Source organism: Pyrgilauda ruficollis, unplaced genomic scaffold, assembly GCF_017590135.1.
Source record: "Pyrgilauda ruficollis isolate IOZ18807 unplaced genomic scaffold, ASM1759013v1 scaffold51, whole genome shotgun sequence".
NCBI classification, from domain to species: Eukaryota; Metazoa; Chordata; class Aves; order Passeriformes; family Passeridae; genus Pyrgilauda; species Pyrgilauda ruficollis.
Genome location: NW_024526711.1, coordinates 166,909 through 181,966, shown reverse-complemented (window position 1 = coordinate 181,966; position 15,058 = coordinate 166,909). Strand labels below are relative to the sequence as shown.

Sequence of the window (15,058 nt, the reverse complement as noted above, 5' to 3'; positions counted from 1 at the left end):
GCTTTTCATGTCAAGTACTGCCACTAGTAGGGTCCAAAAAATGTACTTTCTGGGCACAAGGTATAAAATCATACTGACACAAAAAAAACACTGGCTAAAATATATCAGTTAAAAAACAAACAACCCCCCCCCCCCCCCCCCAAACCAACTAATCCCAAACGTGCAGAAAGATACCAGAAAATTCAAGAAGAAACCAAAGATACTACATTCTTATCTGTCAAAGGTAACCAGTAATTCAAGAAAATTCTAATATATCTGTATTTGGATACCTACAGAGCTTATAGCACTTTTTAGGGGGGAAGAGGGGGATGGAACAAAAAAAAAAAAAAAAAAAAAATTATCAGGTTAGAGTAAAAAGAGACATCCCAAACCAGCAACTCTTAGGATCAGTCCATTGCTTAGTATAGCTGATGTGTAAAATCTCCAGCAACAGGAAAATCTATGAAACATTATTCTTCCCTTTTTTTTAAAATTAATTTAGCAATTGTGTGTGAATATTAACATTTGAAAGTAACAAAAGTCACAAAATGAAATAATTCCATTACTATTTTTTAAATGAAGACCTTTCAGAGTAATTTCTCTTGAAAACGTTAAATCTTGCTGATAAAGCAGGACTGATGTATTTTATTTTAGAATAATGTAAGGTGAAAAGATTGCATGAAAGAAAAGGGATTATTAGAAAGCAAAACAATAAAGATAGTAAAAATTCAAAGATTATATTTTTCTTCACTTGTGTTCATTACAAAAAAAAAAAATCTTAATTTTAACTGAAAGAATAAAAAAAAACCTTTAAAAATATCCCTGAGAAATGAATGGAATATTTATCACTGTTGCAGGAATTCAATCTAATGTGTATCACCAAGCAATAATAATTAGGCATTTTATCTTGTGTGTGACTTTCATGTTGTGCCACACATGCACATAAAAATCCCATCAGGTTGAATCTGTAAAAAGAAAGTGGAACATTTACGTTTGTAAAAGCTCTTAATTAAATATTGCTTGTAGTACTGCAGTGCTCAAGTCTGGGACTATGATTCCATTTTGCTTGGTGATCTAAAAAAAATTAAATAAAATACACCATCCTTATTTTATTGCCAAAACACCAAGAACTTCTTGATTCTGTGGGCTGTATTTTGAACTGCAATAGGAGAAGTTATGAGTTGCCAAAAGAACAAGGAGAGTCAATATATCTAGGAGAGTTTTTCCTCTACTTTCAGACTCCGTAACTGATGAAATTTTTCTATTGCTTGGTTTACAGTTTCAGTGATGTCATATGTCATTATACTTTCTTTTATGTAAACATCAAGGGAAATTAAAATGTTAATCACATTATTCATGTAGCCCTTTGTTGTGAGAATCACCTATGAAAGATATTACAATGCACATTTTACATGGCTAAGAAAAGATTCAAGTCACTTTATTTTTAAAATCTTTATTAGACATTAAATATTATTTCATTTCCTTTTTGATTATTTGAAGTGTGGATTTAAAATGAAGCTGAAACAGAGTGCTTGTTATAACAAATCTGGGGAAAGGGAGATACATGTACATTTTTAAATATATAGTGATAATAGCTACACATACAGTGATCAAATCTAGTACATACAGTCTTGCTTTTCTTTTTATTAAGAAAAGAATTTATCCTACAAAATAATTCACCTTAATGATAACAAATTCTAGATTAGGATTTTAATGATTTTTTAGGACATGTGATAATTGTATATAAAAAATGCACAGCATCTAGACATCCACTATATAAATATAGCTTTTGTAATAAGACAATGGAAAGAAGTGATGTTTTAGCCTCCTTTCTTTAACCTTTCAGGATAACATTTCTTCAATAATGCAGAAGGGTGATTGCAGCGAAGCTTTCTCACCATGTCAAGCACAAAGCTCGAGCTCGTACACTGAGCTTGCAGGCCTTGGAAACACGTATAAAAATGCTCAGTGCTGGTTACCCTAAGCTGCACAGAAATGTTGTTCAAATTTAATTTTGTTGAAAGTTAGATAGTTGAGAATTTCAGGGGGTTTTATGTACAGGAAAAAATAGTTCTTTGTCTAGTTTCTGTACAATTTCAAATATACTTTTGTCTTTGCTTCACAAGTTGCATCAGTTAATAACTGGGGCTAAAGAAATATTTAAAAATTATAGCTTGCCCTGTTTACATTGATCTCTGCTATATTAATTTTTATTGTCCACAAATACATTCGTTCTTGCAAGGCCCCAACTCGACAAGAAAAAGCACAGACACGTTGCAAAACATAAAGACAACGAATCATGCTCCTTTAAATCCCTCATCAGATATGGATTTTTTTAAAAAAAGCTGATTATCAGCGGACACCGGCTTTGTTTTTATTTTCTTTTGACTGTAAGCAGCAAAGAAACAGTTACAGCACAAACCAGAAGGTTTTATTCAGTAGCCTCAAGGTAGCAAACATTAAATAAAGAAATTATTTAACCGCTAGCCGGGGTCCGTACAATGTTGCAGCCTTTCAGGAACCTTCGGTAGGTTATCGATCCGCTAGTGATTTACCTCCAGTTCAGCCATAGGTTGCAGGCATCACCATCCATCGCTCGTCCTCGCGTTGACAACACTCCTCTTGCCCATCGCTCCTGGAAGGCAGAAGATTCGTCAGTCCCGCATGTCTGATCCTGCTTGGCGGCAAGAGCAATGAATAGAATCGTTATCAGCTGTCGGGGTTTGTTTGGTTGTTTTTGTTTTGATTTTTGTTTCGTTTTTTTTTTTTTTTTTTAAAGGGAAGTTCTCAAAGCGAGCGCCCAGCGAGCCCTTCACCCCCCCCACCCCAGGCGGAGCCGCCTGGGCAGCCCCGCCGAACAACGTAGCAAGGCGCCTTTCTGGCTGCTGGGGGCTTGCTGGGATTTCCCCCCGCTCCAGACCCACGGCAGGAACCGGGGTGCGATGTTGCAAGAATAAGAACCAACAACGCGTGACACTGTGGCACTTACGCGCAGATGCCAAAGCCCCTGGCAGCGCCCCGAGGTCCCTGGCTGGCTCTGAGGGAGCGGGCTGGGCTACGGGGGAGCCGCGGGCCGGGGATGTGGAAGTGCCGGGCCTCCCCATCGGGGCCGCGCTCCCCGGGGGCATTTTGGCTTCGCTCGCTTCCCATTCTTGCGACGCTGGAACTCGGGAACTTCCAGCGCCGCCGCCACCGCCGCGAGTCGCCGCGGCCCCGCCGCCGCAGCCCCTCCTCCTCCCCGTGCGTCGTATCCCTCCGCGCTCCGGCACAGCGCAGAGAAAGCGCCTTTCAGCCGCCCGCCCGCCGCCTTCCCGCCCACCCCGCCGACATCTTCTGCCACAGCCCGCCCGCCTTCCCGCTAATAAACGCGTAGCGCTCGCCCCTCTCTCCCCTCCAGCGCCGGACAGCGCTGGGGGCCGCCGCGGCAGCGGGGCGGTAGCCGGGGTCAGGAGAGTCCGGCTCCCCCCTTCCTGCCCTGCCTGGCCGCCCCCTCCAGGCAGCGCCGGGGACTGGGGTGGGGGGGGCGCGGGGAAGGGGCGGCGCGCGGGGCCGTGAGGGCTGAGGAGGGGGCGCGGAGGAGGAGGGGACTCTTTCTCCTGGCGGAGGGATCGCGCTCGCTCGCGCTGGCTGGCTGGCGACGGCGGCGGCGTTGGCGGCGGGCGGCTGCGAGTTGTTGTTTCCTCCTCCTCCTGCTGCTGCTGCTGCTGCCCGTGGGTTGAATGGTGGAGCCGAGACTCTCCCCGGTGAACGAGCAGTGACAGCGACCGGGCGGGCGCATTTCGCTGGGACCCGACGCTGCCGCGGGAGCGCGGCCCGGGCAACCCCCCTTCTCCCCCTTTCCCCCCCTCCCCTCCCCGGTTTTCGCCTCGCCATGTCCGGGGACGGCGGTAGCCGGCACACGGCGGAGCTGCGAGCGGGTGAGTGGTGGCCCGGGGATCCGGAGAGGGGCGGCGGGCAGGGGGAAGAAAGGGAAGACCGCGGGAAAGAGGCGAGCTCCAGCCCTGACGGCCTCTCCTCTTCCCGCAGAGCTCTACTTCCTCATCGCTCGCTTTTTGGAGGACGGACCATGCCAGCAAGCGGCTCAGGTAGGGGATGGAGGGATGGATGGATGAAGGGATGGATGGATGGCGCCGCCGGGCCTGGTGGGGAGGGGGCGGCCGGGCAGGGCGGCTGATCGGGCGGCGCGCTGGCCGCCTCGTCCTCCTTCTCCCTTTTTCCCTCTTTTTGAAACCTTTTCTCACGCCTCGCTTTTGTTGTTGCTGCAGGTCCTGATCCGAGAAGTGGCGGAGAAAGAGGTAAGAGCGGCGCCGTGCACCCGGCACTCGCCCCGCCTGCGGCCTCCCTCCCCCTTCCCTCGCTCTCCCGCTTCCCCCGCCCCATCCCGGGCGCTGCCGGGGGGCTCCTCGGGGGAGGGGGTAGCTGCTCACGGGGCGTCCTCTCTTCCCTCCCTCAGCTGCTGCCCAAGCGCACGGACTGGACGGGCAAGGAGCATCCCCGGAGCTACGAGAACCTGGTAAGCGGAGCAGGCGCTGGTAACAGGAGAGAGCGCTGCGACGGGCAAAGTTGTTTTTCCCCCTCCCTCACTCTCCCTGAGCAGCCCGGTAAAAAAATTGAATTTCCCGCAAAAAAAAAAAAAAAAAAAAAAAAGGCAGCAACTTAGGAAAAAAAAAAGGCAACAAAACTTTGGAATTTTTTTTAAAATTTTTAAATTTTTCTGACAGCCTCTGTCCCTCCCTGCTCCCCCTGTCAGTGTCCCGGGGCGGGCTCGGGCCGGGGTCCGGCCGGTGCCCGCCCGAGCGGGGTCAATAACAACGCGCGCGCCGGGCCCGGCCGCGCTCGCTCCGCGACGTCACGGGCCGCCCCGCCGCGCTCCCGGCCGCGACCCGCACCCGCTCCCGCACCGCGCCCAGGGCCCGCCGGCTGCCCCCGGGCGTGCCCCGCCGCGGGGTGCCTTGTGTGCCTCGGAGATTTTGATGTACCGTGTAGCTGGTGCGTGGGAGGAACCGGGATTGCCGGGGTCACATCAGAAATTTGACTTAAGTGGAGTTTTGATTTGTTCTTTTTAAAAATTTCCTAGTGTGTGCTTTTCATCTCGGGTTAGGTCAGTGTTAAAGTGTTACTCGCAGTGATGTAGCTCTGGCTGTCAGAGAGGGGCCTGGATAGTTTTTTTCCTAAGGTGTTGTTAACTGCAGCACTTGGGAGGACAGCAATTAAGGTGTCTGAAATGTGTCTGTTAGCAACTTGTTGCTAGTATTGTTTTAATTGCAGTTACATTATTGTATAATTTAGTCTCTGAATTTCTGACAATGATTTAAGAGAGAGGCTGAACCCTGTTTGTGATGCTCATCATAGAGAGATTTTACTTGCTGGTTGCTTGTAGTAGTTCTGTGCTCCAGTACTTCTGAAACACAGATATGTTGAGAACTTTTGAACTTAACAGGAAAGGAGACAGAACAGTCTCCATTTGTAATGCCTCTGATAGAGACTGTTGCCATATAAATTTTTTAACATTCTATATCAAATGTTATAGTATGAAACATAGGTATTTATTGTGGTTAGAACAGGTTTACTTACAGCATTGCTTTTTTTCTGTAGCAAGAGTTGCACTGGCACCAGCATTTTCATGTGTATGGCGTGGAAGAGTTGACAGCAATTAACTTGTGGAAAACAAGAATACATACCAGTACTTTTTAACTTTCTTGAAATCAAATATTGAAGAAACTCAACTAGGAATTTCAAAGTGCATTATATATTATGCTATGCTTATTTACTTATTTATTTGTAAGGCTGTGAGGCTGTTTTAACCATTTCAAGGAGTTGCTTGGTAAAACTTATCATTAACCTTTCTCTTTAATCCTATAAATTGTAAAGACTTGGAGGTACACTCTTAGTGTAGTATGGATTTGAGTTTCTTCTATATAGTCAGAGTATAAAAGGATGTGAAGAAGTGAAAAGTGAGGAAAAAAGACATTTTAAAGTTTGAAGTAAGAAGAGTTGGTGAGAAATATGTTCATTCAGACCCTTTCCAAGAAACTTATTTTCTTTGTGGAATGCAGGTAAATACCAATTTAGTCAGCATAGTTATGTAATGACATGATGTACTTCCTCAAAACTTGGACTTGGTTCTGGATACTTATATTCAGAGAGGTGATGCTAGCTAGGTCCTTTCTCTTCTCCTAGTCTTCTGTTCATAACAAAGTTTCCTTAGACTTCCTAATAAACATTTCTAAGTGCTTTCCCACCTTTTCCCTACCTAGATTTTGGGGGGGCATGTGTGTATAATTGGTTACTTTGTTCTTGATGCTTCCCTCCATCCTGTATTTGTTCTTGCCTCAGTTGTCAAAGCTTTGTATTACTTGACATTTTAGGCATGTGAAAGCTGGCACGGAAGCATATTTGCAGCATGACAGTTACATTTTATACAAAAGAAGAGTTTTTCACTCTGTCCTCTTTCATTAAACAAAAACTTACTTGTCTCAAACCAAAGGATTCTTAGCCTTTGAGATAGAGAATGGTTGAGCTAACATTGTTTTGTTTATTTTTAATCTTTCCAGTGTTAAGATGCCAACTCTTCCCTCTCAAGATGGCATGATTTTGCCATGTTTTGATACCTTTTTTCAGACATGAATGCCCTAAGCTTTTGTGAAACTTTGTAAAGAGATCTGAAGGGATAAAAGGCTAAAAAATAAAATTACCAGTAAATGTAATGTTAGATATGTGACTTTTACTCTGGAAAAGAATAAGGGCTCTGTGTAACTGGGATAAAATGTAATCCGAAGCTTCTCTTTCATTGTGTACAAAATCATGCCTTTTATTATACCCATATTTTTGAAAAATAATTCCTTTAATGTATATGAATGTATTTTCAAGAGATGACCGTTCTGATTTTGTCCTCATTTGAAAGCATTTATTTAAGAATTTTTATTGGAGTTAACTTTTTGTTATTAAACTGGAATTCACAGCCCTAGATATTTTATTTCTGTTACTTAATTTGTGCAAATAATATTAAATCTGGTGTAATTTTAATCTTGCAAGTTACTTTCATTTTTCTGTTTGGCCAGTGAAAGTAAATGTTTCATTTTCTTAAATAAGTGAATACCATGCTGTGAATCCTTGTAATGCTACAGACAAATACATGAGTTTAGAAATGCTGTTATATTATGTTCTTAAATGATTTTTCTTGAATTTCAGTATTCCTATACTATATTTTTCTAGAGTCAGCATGTGTGGTTAAATAAATAACTTGAATATGGCTTTGATAGTGTAGCCTCTTATTTCAGAGTGCTGATCTGTTTCTAATATTGCCAGTATTAAGATTTCTATTTGTGCTCTATAACCTAAGACCCTGTGACAATTGAGTCCCTGGTAGACCGCTTTCAATGTAGGTCTACCAAGGATGGTGGGACTCCTCAGTAACAGATCTCAGGATGTCTTGTGTTCTTGGTTTTGTTGTGAAAACTTGCAAATTGTAGGATAGCTTCTTTTCTCTCTTTTGAAAGATTGAGGTTTTCTCACTATGGGGAACAGAAACTGAGAAATTTTAAGATTTAACAGCAGAGCAAGGCAGTCCTGTGAATTGTTTAGACATTGTGGATAAGATGTTTAAGTGTTGTGTTACATTTTTAAGCTTTTCAACGCCTTTGTTAGGGCCTTTGTTACACGAGTAAGCTTTGGTGCATCATTTGACTCCAGGGTAATTGTTTTTTTCATGTTGCAGTTTCCCTGTGGGTGTAGCTGCTCTAATTGTATGCTGTGGATGAAAGCTGTGCGTTTCTGCTGCATCCTTTGTGTAGGCACGAGTGCTCATCCAAATGTTTGGTTAGTTGGATGAGGCAGCAGACCTGTCTGAAAAATGAACTGTAATTTTAAGATGGCTCAGCTCTTTTTGTGTGCTACACCATGGGTCTTACCACCACCATGAGGGAGATGATAGGAGTGTGTGCGAAGGGGATGGAAAATGTGTTGCAGTTGCTTCTTTTGGGAGCAAAGTAGACTTCATCTGAATGAAACCAACGATTGAGATTCATTTCGACAATTTAGAGCTACCATAGGGAATGTTGTGGGTTTTGGATTTTTTTTTTTTTTGGGGGGTGTGTGTGTGTCTTTTTTGGGTTTTTATTGTTGTTGTTTGTTTTGTTTTTAAGGTCTTCTATGGTACAAGCATCATAGTGTAGATGATCACAACTATTGTGTAAATTTTCTTATCCAGAATATGAATGTAATTGTCATTCTGTTGAATTAGAATTTTATTTGCTGTGGTGGTGGTGGTTGAGGATGGAGAAAGCTGGGACTTCACCCCAAATAGGATGGCCCAATATGTTTAATAGGCAGTATGTCTTGGTCTCAGGAGCTGTTGATGATTGATTTGCTGACATTTGTGCCTTTCTCTTCTCCAGACCACAATTATTAAATGTTATTTCAAGTGAAAATTACAAAACACTTTTTTCAGGCCATTGCACTGTTCTTTTTTTGTGATGCAAACCTACATGAAGTTACAAAGAATATTTATGGGATTGGGACATTGAGTACATTGATACTGTGTTTCTTTGTTAATGTTAAGTCTTCTAGGCAGAATTGTGGTTACTATTTAGAAATTGTTTCTTAATAAGTAACCAGATACTAAGTGGTTTATTTCTTTAGGAAAGAAAGCTTGTTCTGTAAAGATATTCAAAGAATTAGGGAGCAAAATTGAGTTGAATCAGAGAGCTGCATTATCACCTAGATTTTATTAACAGTATTTTGGGGACAGTCTATACAATATTATGGAAAGTTTTCTGAAAAACTTGGCACTGTGGCTAAGAAAACTGAAATGTTCTGATTGTTATCCTTAGCCAGATTTTTGGTCTCATTAACAATGCTTCTGTTGGACTTATGTCTTAAATTATCTCCTCTGAGTTCTGAAAGACAAGTGCTTCTGCTCTACAGATTATTCCCATAGTTGAGAACTTGGGTGATGTTAAAACCTCTCTATTCAAACTATATTTTGATATGGGGAAACACTTGTTTGTTGTGGGTAGCACCACACACTGGTTTGCTCCACAGATAATCAAGAGAATTGGCCAAGCCAACTGTTTTGTGCTAGTTCTTTCAAACTTTGACTAAGAAACACTGTTGCGAGATGGGATGCAGAGGAATATCAAGTTTCTAAAGTGTAACTTTAGTCTAAAAAACCCCAAACTCAACAAAACCCACAAAACATTACGAGCGAGTTAAGAAAGGCACACAGTTACAAGTAATTTAACAGTAACAGGCACAGCTGAACATCTTAGTCCATAAGGTAAAAAATGCTGCCTCTGCTCACACCTTCTCATGTGTTAAGCTTGTGGCAGACTGTTTATACTAAGGCTTGAGTTTATCTGCTCTGGCCTCACACCTATTAAATAGCATTAAAAGCATTCATAGTTAACAATTATTAAAAAAATAATGTGTTCTTGGGACGGCTTGTTTCATACAGATGTATTTAATTAGAGAAAGAGTAATCTCACAGTAAAATAATAGTCATTCTGATTGGAAATAGTGGTTAAATATTCGTATAGTTTTAGCTCAAGCAGAATTAGAGAGTATACAAGAAATAATTATGTTTTTGGGAAGTAGTTCTCCCTCCCTGTTGTTGGTTGTCCCTGCTGTGTCTCCCCAGACCACTCCCCACCTCCCCCCTAAAAAAAAGAAAAAAGGGAATGAGAATTCTTCAGAAAAAACTACTTGCATTTTGTTGCAATTCCTAATTTTAAAGTGATAAGGCAGTGGCTGGTGGTACACAGTGCTCTATTAGCTTGATGATCTGATACAGTACAACAATTACTGTAATTTAGTTTGGGGCTTGTTTTGGGTAGCATGTTACATAGCAGGGTAGTTAAAGTGGGAGAGCTGCTGGTGTTAGTAAGACTGGGCTCTCACATCTTGGAATATAGGTAGCTGACTGCCACAGGTTTTGTTGTTAAATGTCCTTGTGCGGCAATGTGTTTTCTGAAACATATTTACAGCCAAACCTGGTAGTTGAACATGTTGACTGTTAGCAGGGTGAGGGGGGGAACTAACAATTTTTGAGAGAATGTTTCAGTGTGCGGAGTATTTGGAGCATTAGAATAAGGTCATATTTTACTTGGAGTCTAAAACACTGGTGGTGAATAACTGCATTATGTATTGCAAATTTAACTAAAGGCTCTAGGTCAAATCACGATACTTTTGTTTTATTCATTGTGATTCTGATGCTGAATTATGCTGCAGAGTCATGCAGAATGACAATCTAAGCACTTAGGTCCATTTCAAAGGTGATAAAGATTTGTACCTTGGTCCAGATAGGTGTGTAGCTGCATTTTGTGTATTCCCGTGCTGCTTGTTTGGAACGGGGGTAGTTGGTAAAGGGAGAGGTTTGAGGGTAATGCTGCTTCTGATTTTCTAGAAAATAATATTTATGCTTAAGATCTGAAAATTTTGTACTTGCTAACAGAGTTTAATTTATGTTACGGTAATAGTTAAGAAGTATTAACTTACGTGAAAAGACTGTGAGAACAAAAAGAGGTTTATTATTTTACCTTAAAAGCACATCTTCTATGTATTTCTTTTGGGAGAACAGACAGAATTAGACACTGAAGAAAGTCTAATAGGGCAAGGAAGAAAAAGAGCTAGAATTTCAGCCGAGACTGGCAGAGAAAAAATCCTGTGCTTTTTATGCTGTTTGACATCACAGTTTTGGCATATAATTTTAAAATTCCTGTTTCTATAGTCCAGTTTTCACTTTTATTTAGAGCTGTATGAATTTTAAATACTTGTACATCTGTTATTTTTTTCTTTTTGCTTTCCTTTCTCTCTTGGAATCAGAGATTGATATCAAACCAAATTTTATTCTGTTCTTTCATTCTATTAATTTCAAATGTCATTCTGAATTGTCTTTAACTTTTCTGTTTCTGACACATTTTTGTTGATTCTAGGTTCCTTTTTCAGTTGTCACTGCAAGAGTTGTTTCCTGGTAGACTGCACCATGGAACAATTTGAATAATTTTAGTTTAATGTATTAAACAAACTTGTCTTGTCTTGTCTTGATTTGTTGCTACCAGGTTGTGGTTATCTCTTCTGCAATTCTCATTTTTCCTTTTTCAAAAGGGAGAAATTGAGTGAACTTCTGTTACACAGTTTTTTAATTAGTGACTTCCACTATAATACTCACACATACAAATTAGCACTGGAACAGACTTCCCAGAGAGACAGTTAAAGCCCCAAGCCTGTTGCTGGCTGAGACATTTGGACAGTGCCCCTAATACTGTACTTTAACTTTTGGTCAGCCCTGAAGTGGTCAGGCAGTTGGAGTAGATAACACATGTCACCTAGAGAAAATGAATAGCCTGTTTTTAATAAGTTATTCAAGTTCCACATTTTACTTGTTTGTAGAAGAAGAAAAGGAAAAATAAATCAGTCAGAAGAAGACTTTATTAAATAAGTTTTCTTATCTGATTTTACAGAGAAATGAAGCCTACCTTTTTATTTAAGTTTCTTGTGTGTACTTTACCTTTATGGAGGAAAATGAGGGTTGAATGTTGACTGTGCATGGTTCATGAAATAGCTCTATAAACTTCCTGCAACTGACAAGTGTTTAAATGGGCAATGCCACTTCTATTTTGGCAAAGTGGACATCTCGCTAAGGATTGTTGAATCAGTTTGTTAATGACCTGCTGCAAATGCTGCTTAGTAGTGTACTGTGATTACTTAGACAAATACTGTGAAGAAGCATCACACAACTACTGCATAATGTGTCATAAATAGCTCTTTTCACACAAATGGACTTAAATGAGAAGAGACTGTAGTGTGGGTGTAAGGTATATATTGAGATCTTTAATACGGATGATCAAGAACAAAACAGAGAGATACCTCTTATCAAAACATTTGCTTTAAAAACTGCAAGAGGAATTGAGCCTACCTAGTTTCTGCTAAAATAAAAAGTGAGCACATGGCTGATAACAAATCATGAGAAATATGACTCAAGATGTCAGCTTGCTGTAGTTTTGGGATGTGTCAAAGATTATTTACTTCATTTACTTTAGATTTTGTGCATTTCTTAGGTTGTGTAAAACTGTACGGTCTTGAGCAGTCTAAAATGACAACTGTGTTGTGTATTTAGTTGTGTTATTCATGGTTAAACCAGAAAAACTCAGTAGTTATTAATCTTTGAGAGATGAATTCAGCTTCTGCAGATGTGATTCTGGTTTCAGATGGAATTAAGCAAAGAGCAGTGTTTGTTAAGCTTTTGTGCTCCTTTTGGTAGGAAAGAGGAGAACAAATGCTAAGGAAATTGGTCAGGACTGTTGATGGCAAAAGTGTATACAGCTTCATAACTTCTTATGGCTATTTAGATATTTTAGAGCTCTCATGCATTTTTGACTATGATTACTCCTTTAAGTAGAAAAAAGCATGTTGATTTGCTATTATGATTAATTTTTGTCATAATAATTCTGAATTATTTTTTGCCACTCTTCTCTGTGCTTGTCTGATTACATTGAATTTAGTAATTTTAAATTAACTGATCTTTATGAGGAGCTGCAATTTTATTTAAGTAAAATAAAATTTTAAATATTTTTTTAAAGAAAAGTTTTTTTCACTTGTGTGAATTTTGCAAGTTGTTTTATTTTTAGGCAGCCAAATTCTGACAGTTTGCAAGGCTTTCTACAAATTTAATGTAATTCACAGAAGGAAAACCCCTCTTTCCAGGAAGCAGCTAAACATTTGCCTGCCGATGGGAAGTAGTAAATGAATTCTTATTTTGCCTGGCTTGCTGTGCAGATTTTCCTTTACTTATTCAACTATTTTTATTTCAATCGACAAGTTTTTTCTCTTTTACCCGTCTGATTTTCTCCACCATTCCACTACAGTGAAAAATGAGCAAGTGGATGCAGAAGGCTGGACTGCTGGCCAGTGTTAGACCAAGACAGGAGAGAGAAAACTTCCCCTCCTTCACAAGGAGATGGTGGTGGTGGTGGTGGGAATTACTGGTATAAGCAAGGTTTTTCCAGAACCTCAGTTTCAGACATCAGCACTCTGTGTTAACAAACTGCTGGAGTACATTAAACCATTGTGGTGTGTCAGCAAGATAGGAGCACATTTGATGAAGAATGAGGTATATTCTGTTAATTGGGTGTAATACAGAAGCATCATTCTGTGTGTCAGTCAAGACCTCCTCTAGTTACAGAATATCAAAACATCACAAGCTTTTTCTTCAGTATTTTGCTGTTTTTTCCCCCCTTTTCTGTGAAGTAAAACTGTGAAGATATATTTCAGGCTGTATGAAGGACAAAATGACTGCATGCCAAATTCTATACAAGAATTGGAGAAATTGAGTCTATTCTCCCTCTTAATTTATTATTTTAATTTGTTTTTGTTATAGTCTGAATTGGCAATAGCTTTTGCATTTTAAAAATGCTATTTCTTAACCAAAAGCCTTATGTTAGTAGGATTTTTACAGTTGTCACATACATTTCAAAAGCATTTTTCCCCTATTGTTATTTAAGACAGTTCTCTGATCTAGAATTATGGTAGTTCAAAAGAATAAACTGTTTTTATCTGGCAGTCATTAAAGGTGGTTTATTATCAAGTGGTGAGAAATTATGTTGGTGATAATAGGAGCTTGTTTTTGTACTGTGTAATTATGACCTGTTGCAAAAACTTGTCATGCTTATAGATGCAATAGGGAAGACATATACCAATTTAAAAGTTAAATTACTTGAGCCAACATTTTTGTTTAAAAGCTTTAGATGTAAAACAAGCCAATTGTGAAGTTTCAAGGTGTTTAAACTTAAGTAAATTGATGCAGAATGTTTTTGCATTTTCTTTTACAAAGCTATGTTATTTATTTGGTATTTATTATTTGTTATTTATTTTGTAATTCTTGAAAGAAGTGAATGTTCCTGTCTTTACAATCTTGGTCTCACCTTTGTCTTACAGTAACTTAAATTGACCAGACCACTACCTAAATGTAATATTGAATATATACTTTGCATTTTTTTACTGTGGTTATAAGGGAGGTTATTAGTGTATGACCAACTGTGTCTTGAAATCAGAAAATAGTAAATACCGACAGTTCTCTGTACAAAGTGGCATGTGCTGAATAGAAGAATTAATTAGGACCAGCTGGAATTAATTATTGTACTTAAAGGTCATTATTCCTTTTTATCCTATAATATCCTATAATTTTGTTACAAATTTGTGTAACAATCTGGGGGGGGAGGTGGAGATTAAACTAGTAATGCATCAAAAATAATGTATACTTTCTCAAGTGTTCTGTTTGCTCTTTGATGTAATAGGTGAAATACTACAGACACTTGGCACCTGATCACTTGCTTCAAATATGCCATCGACTTGGACCGCTTCTAGAGCAAGAAATTCCACAAAGTGTCCCTGGAGTGCAGACATTATTAGGGGCTGGCAGACAGTCTTTGCTTCGTACAAACAAAAGTATGAAAATTCATGAGAATTTTGAGAGTTCTTGATATTTCATACCTTTCCTGTGGTTTTGCATGAAAAAGCTCATTTGCCTTCATTTTTTGGTGTGATTTTTAACAAACAGGTTGCAAGCATGTTGTATGGAAGGGATCTGCTCTTGCTGCACTACATTGTGGAAGGCCTCCAGAGTCCCCTGTAAATTATGGCAGTCCACCTAGTATAGGTAAGTCAATTTTATTCTGGCACTGCCATTTTAATACCTAACTCTCAGGGTGATTATTGTGATGGTGAGAGATAAATAGTAGTTCTGTTTATATTTACCCTTGTTAGTGTCACATCCCTTACTCCTAGTGTTTTTATTAAGATGCTGTGTTTCTATATTTATTGTAGCATTTTCTCTGAAGCTAATTTTGTCTTTGAAGTATGAAATTGAATGAAACGTATTTAAACAATTACTACATACAAACAAAACTCTTGCTTAAAGATATAATAAGGCTGCCAGTAGATAAATAATTAGTATTATAGGGCAGCAAGGCCTACACCCATTGTTAGGAAAAGTAAGTCATGTAGACTGGTAATGGTTTCCTTTGGAAAAAATTGAGTCTTGTAGAAGTTATTCTTTTTGCTCTCTGGACCATTCACTAATTTT

The 15,058-nt window shown here is 39.8% G+C and overlaps 1 protein-coding gene across 2 annotated transcripts in view; it reads left to right on the top strand.

Moving 5' to 3' along the window:
- The first annotated feature begins 3,722 nt into the window (after positions 1–3,722).
- The window catches only part of LOC121360486 (pleckstrin homology domain interacting protein), a 106,352-nt gene continuing 95,016 nt past the window's right edge, over positions 3,723–15,058 (top strand). For both annotated transcript variants that reach the window (XM_041480346.1, XM_041480345.1), the window contains exons 1-6: positions 3,723–3,896; positions 4,006–4,064; positions 4,245–4,274; positions 4,433–4,492; positions 14,271–14,421; positions 14,534–14,632. In XM_041480346.1, the coding sequence (XP_041336280.1) occupies positions 3,851–3,896; positions 4,006–4,064; positions 4,245–4,274; positions 4,433–4,492; positions 14,271–14,421; positions 14,534–14,632 (445 nt within the window). In that variant the 5' untranslated portion in view covers positions 3,723–3,850. The remainder of the gene's footprint in view (positions 3,897–4,005; positions 4,065–4,244; positions 4,275–4,432; positions 4,493–14,270; positions 14,422–14,533; positions 14,633–15,058) is intronic.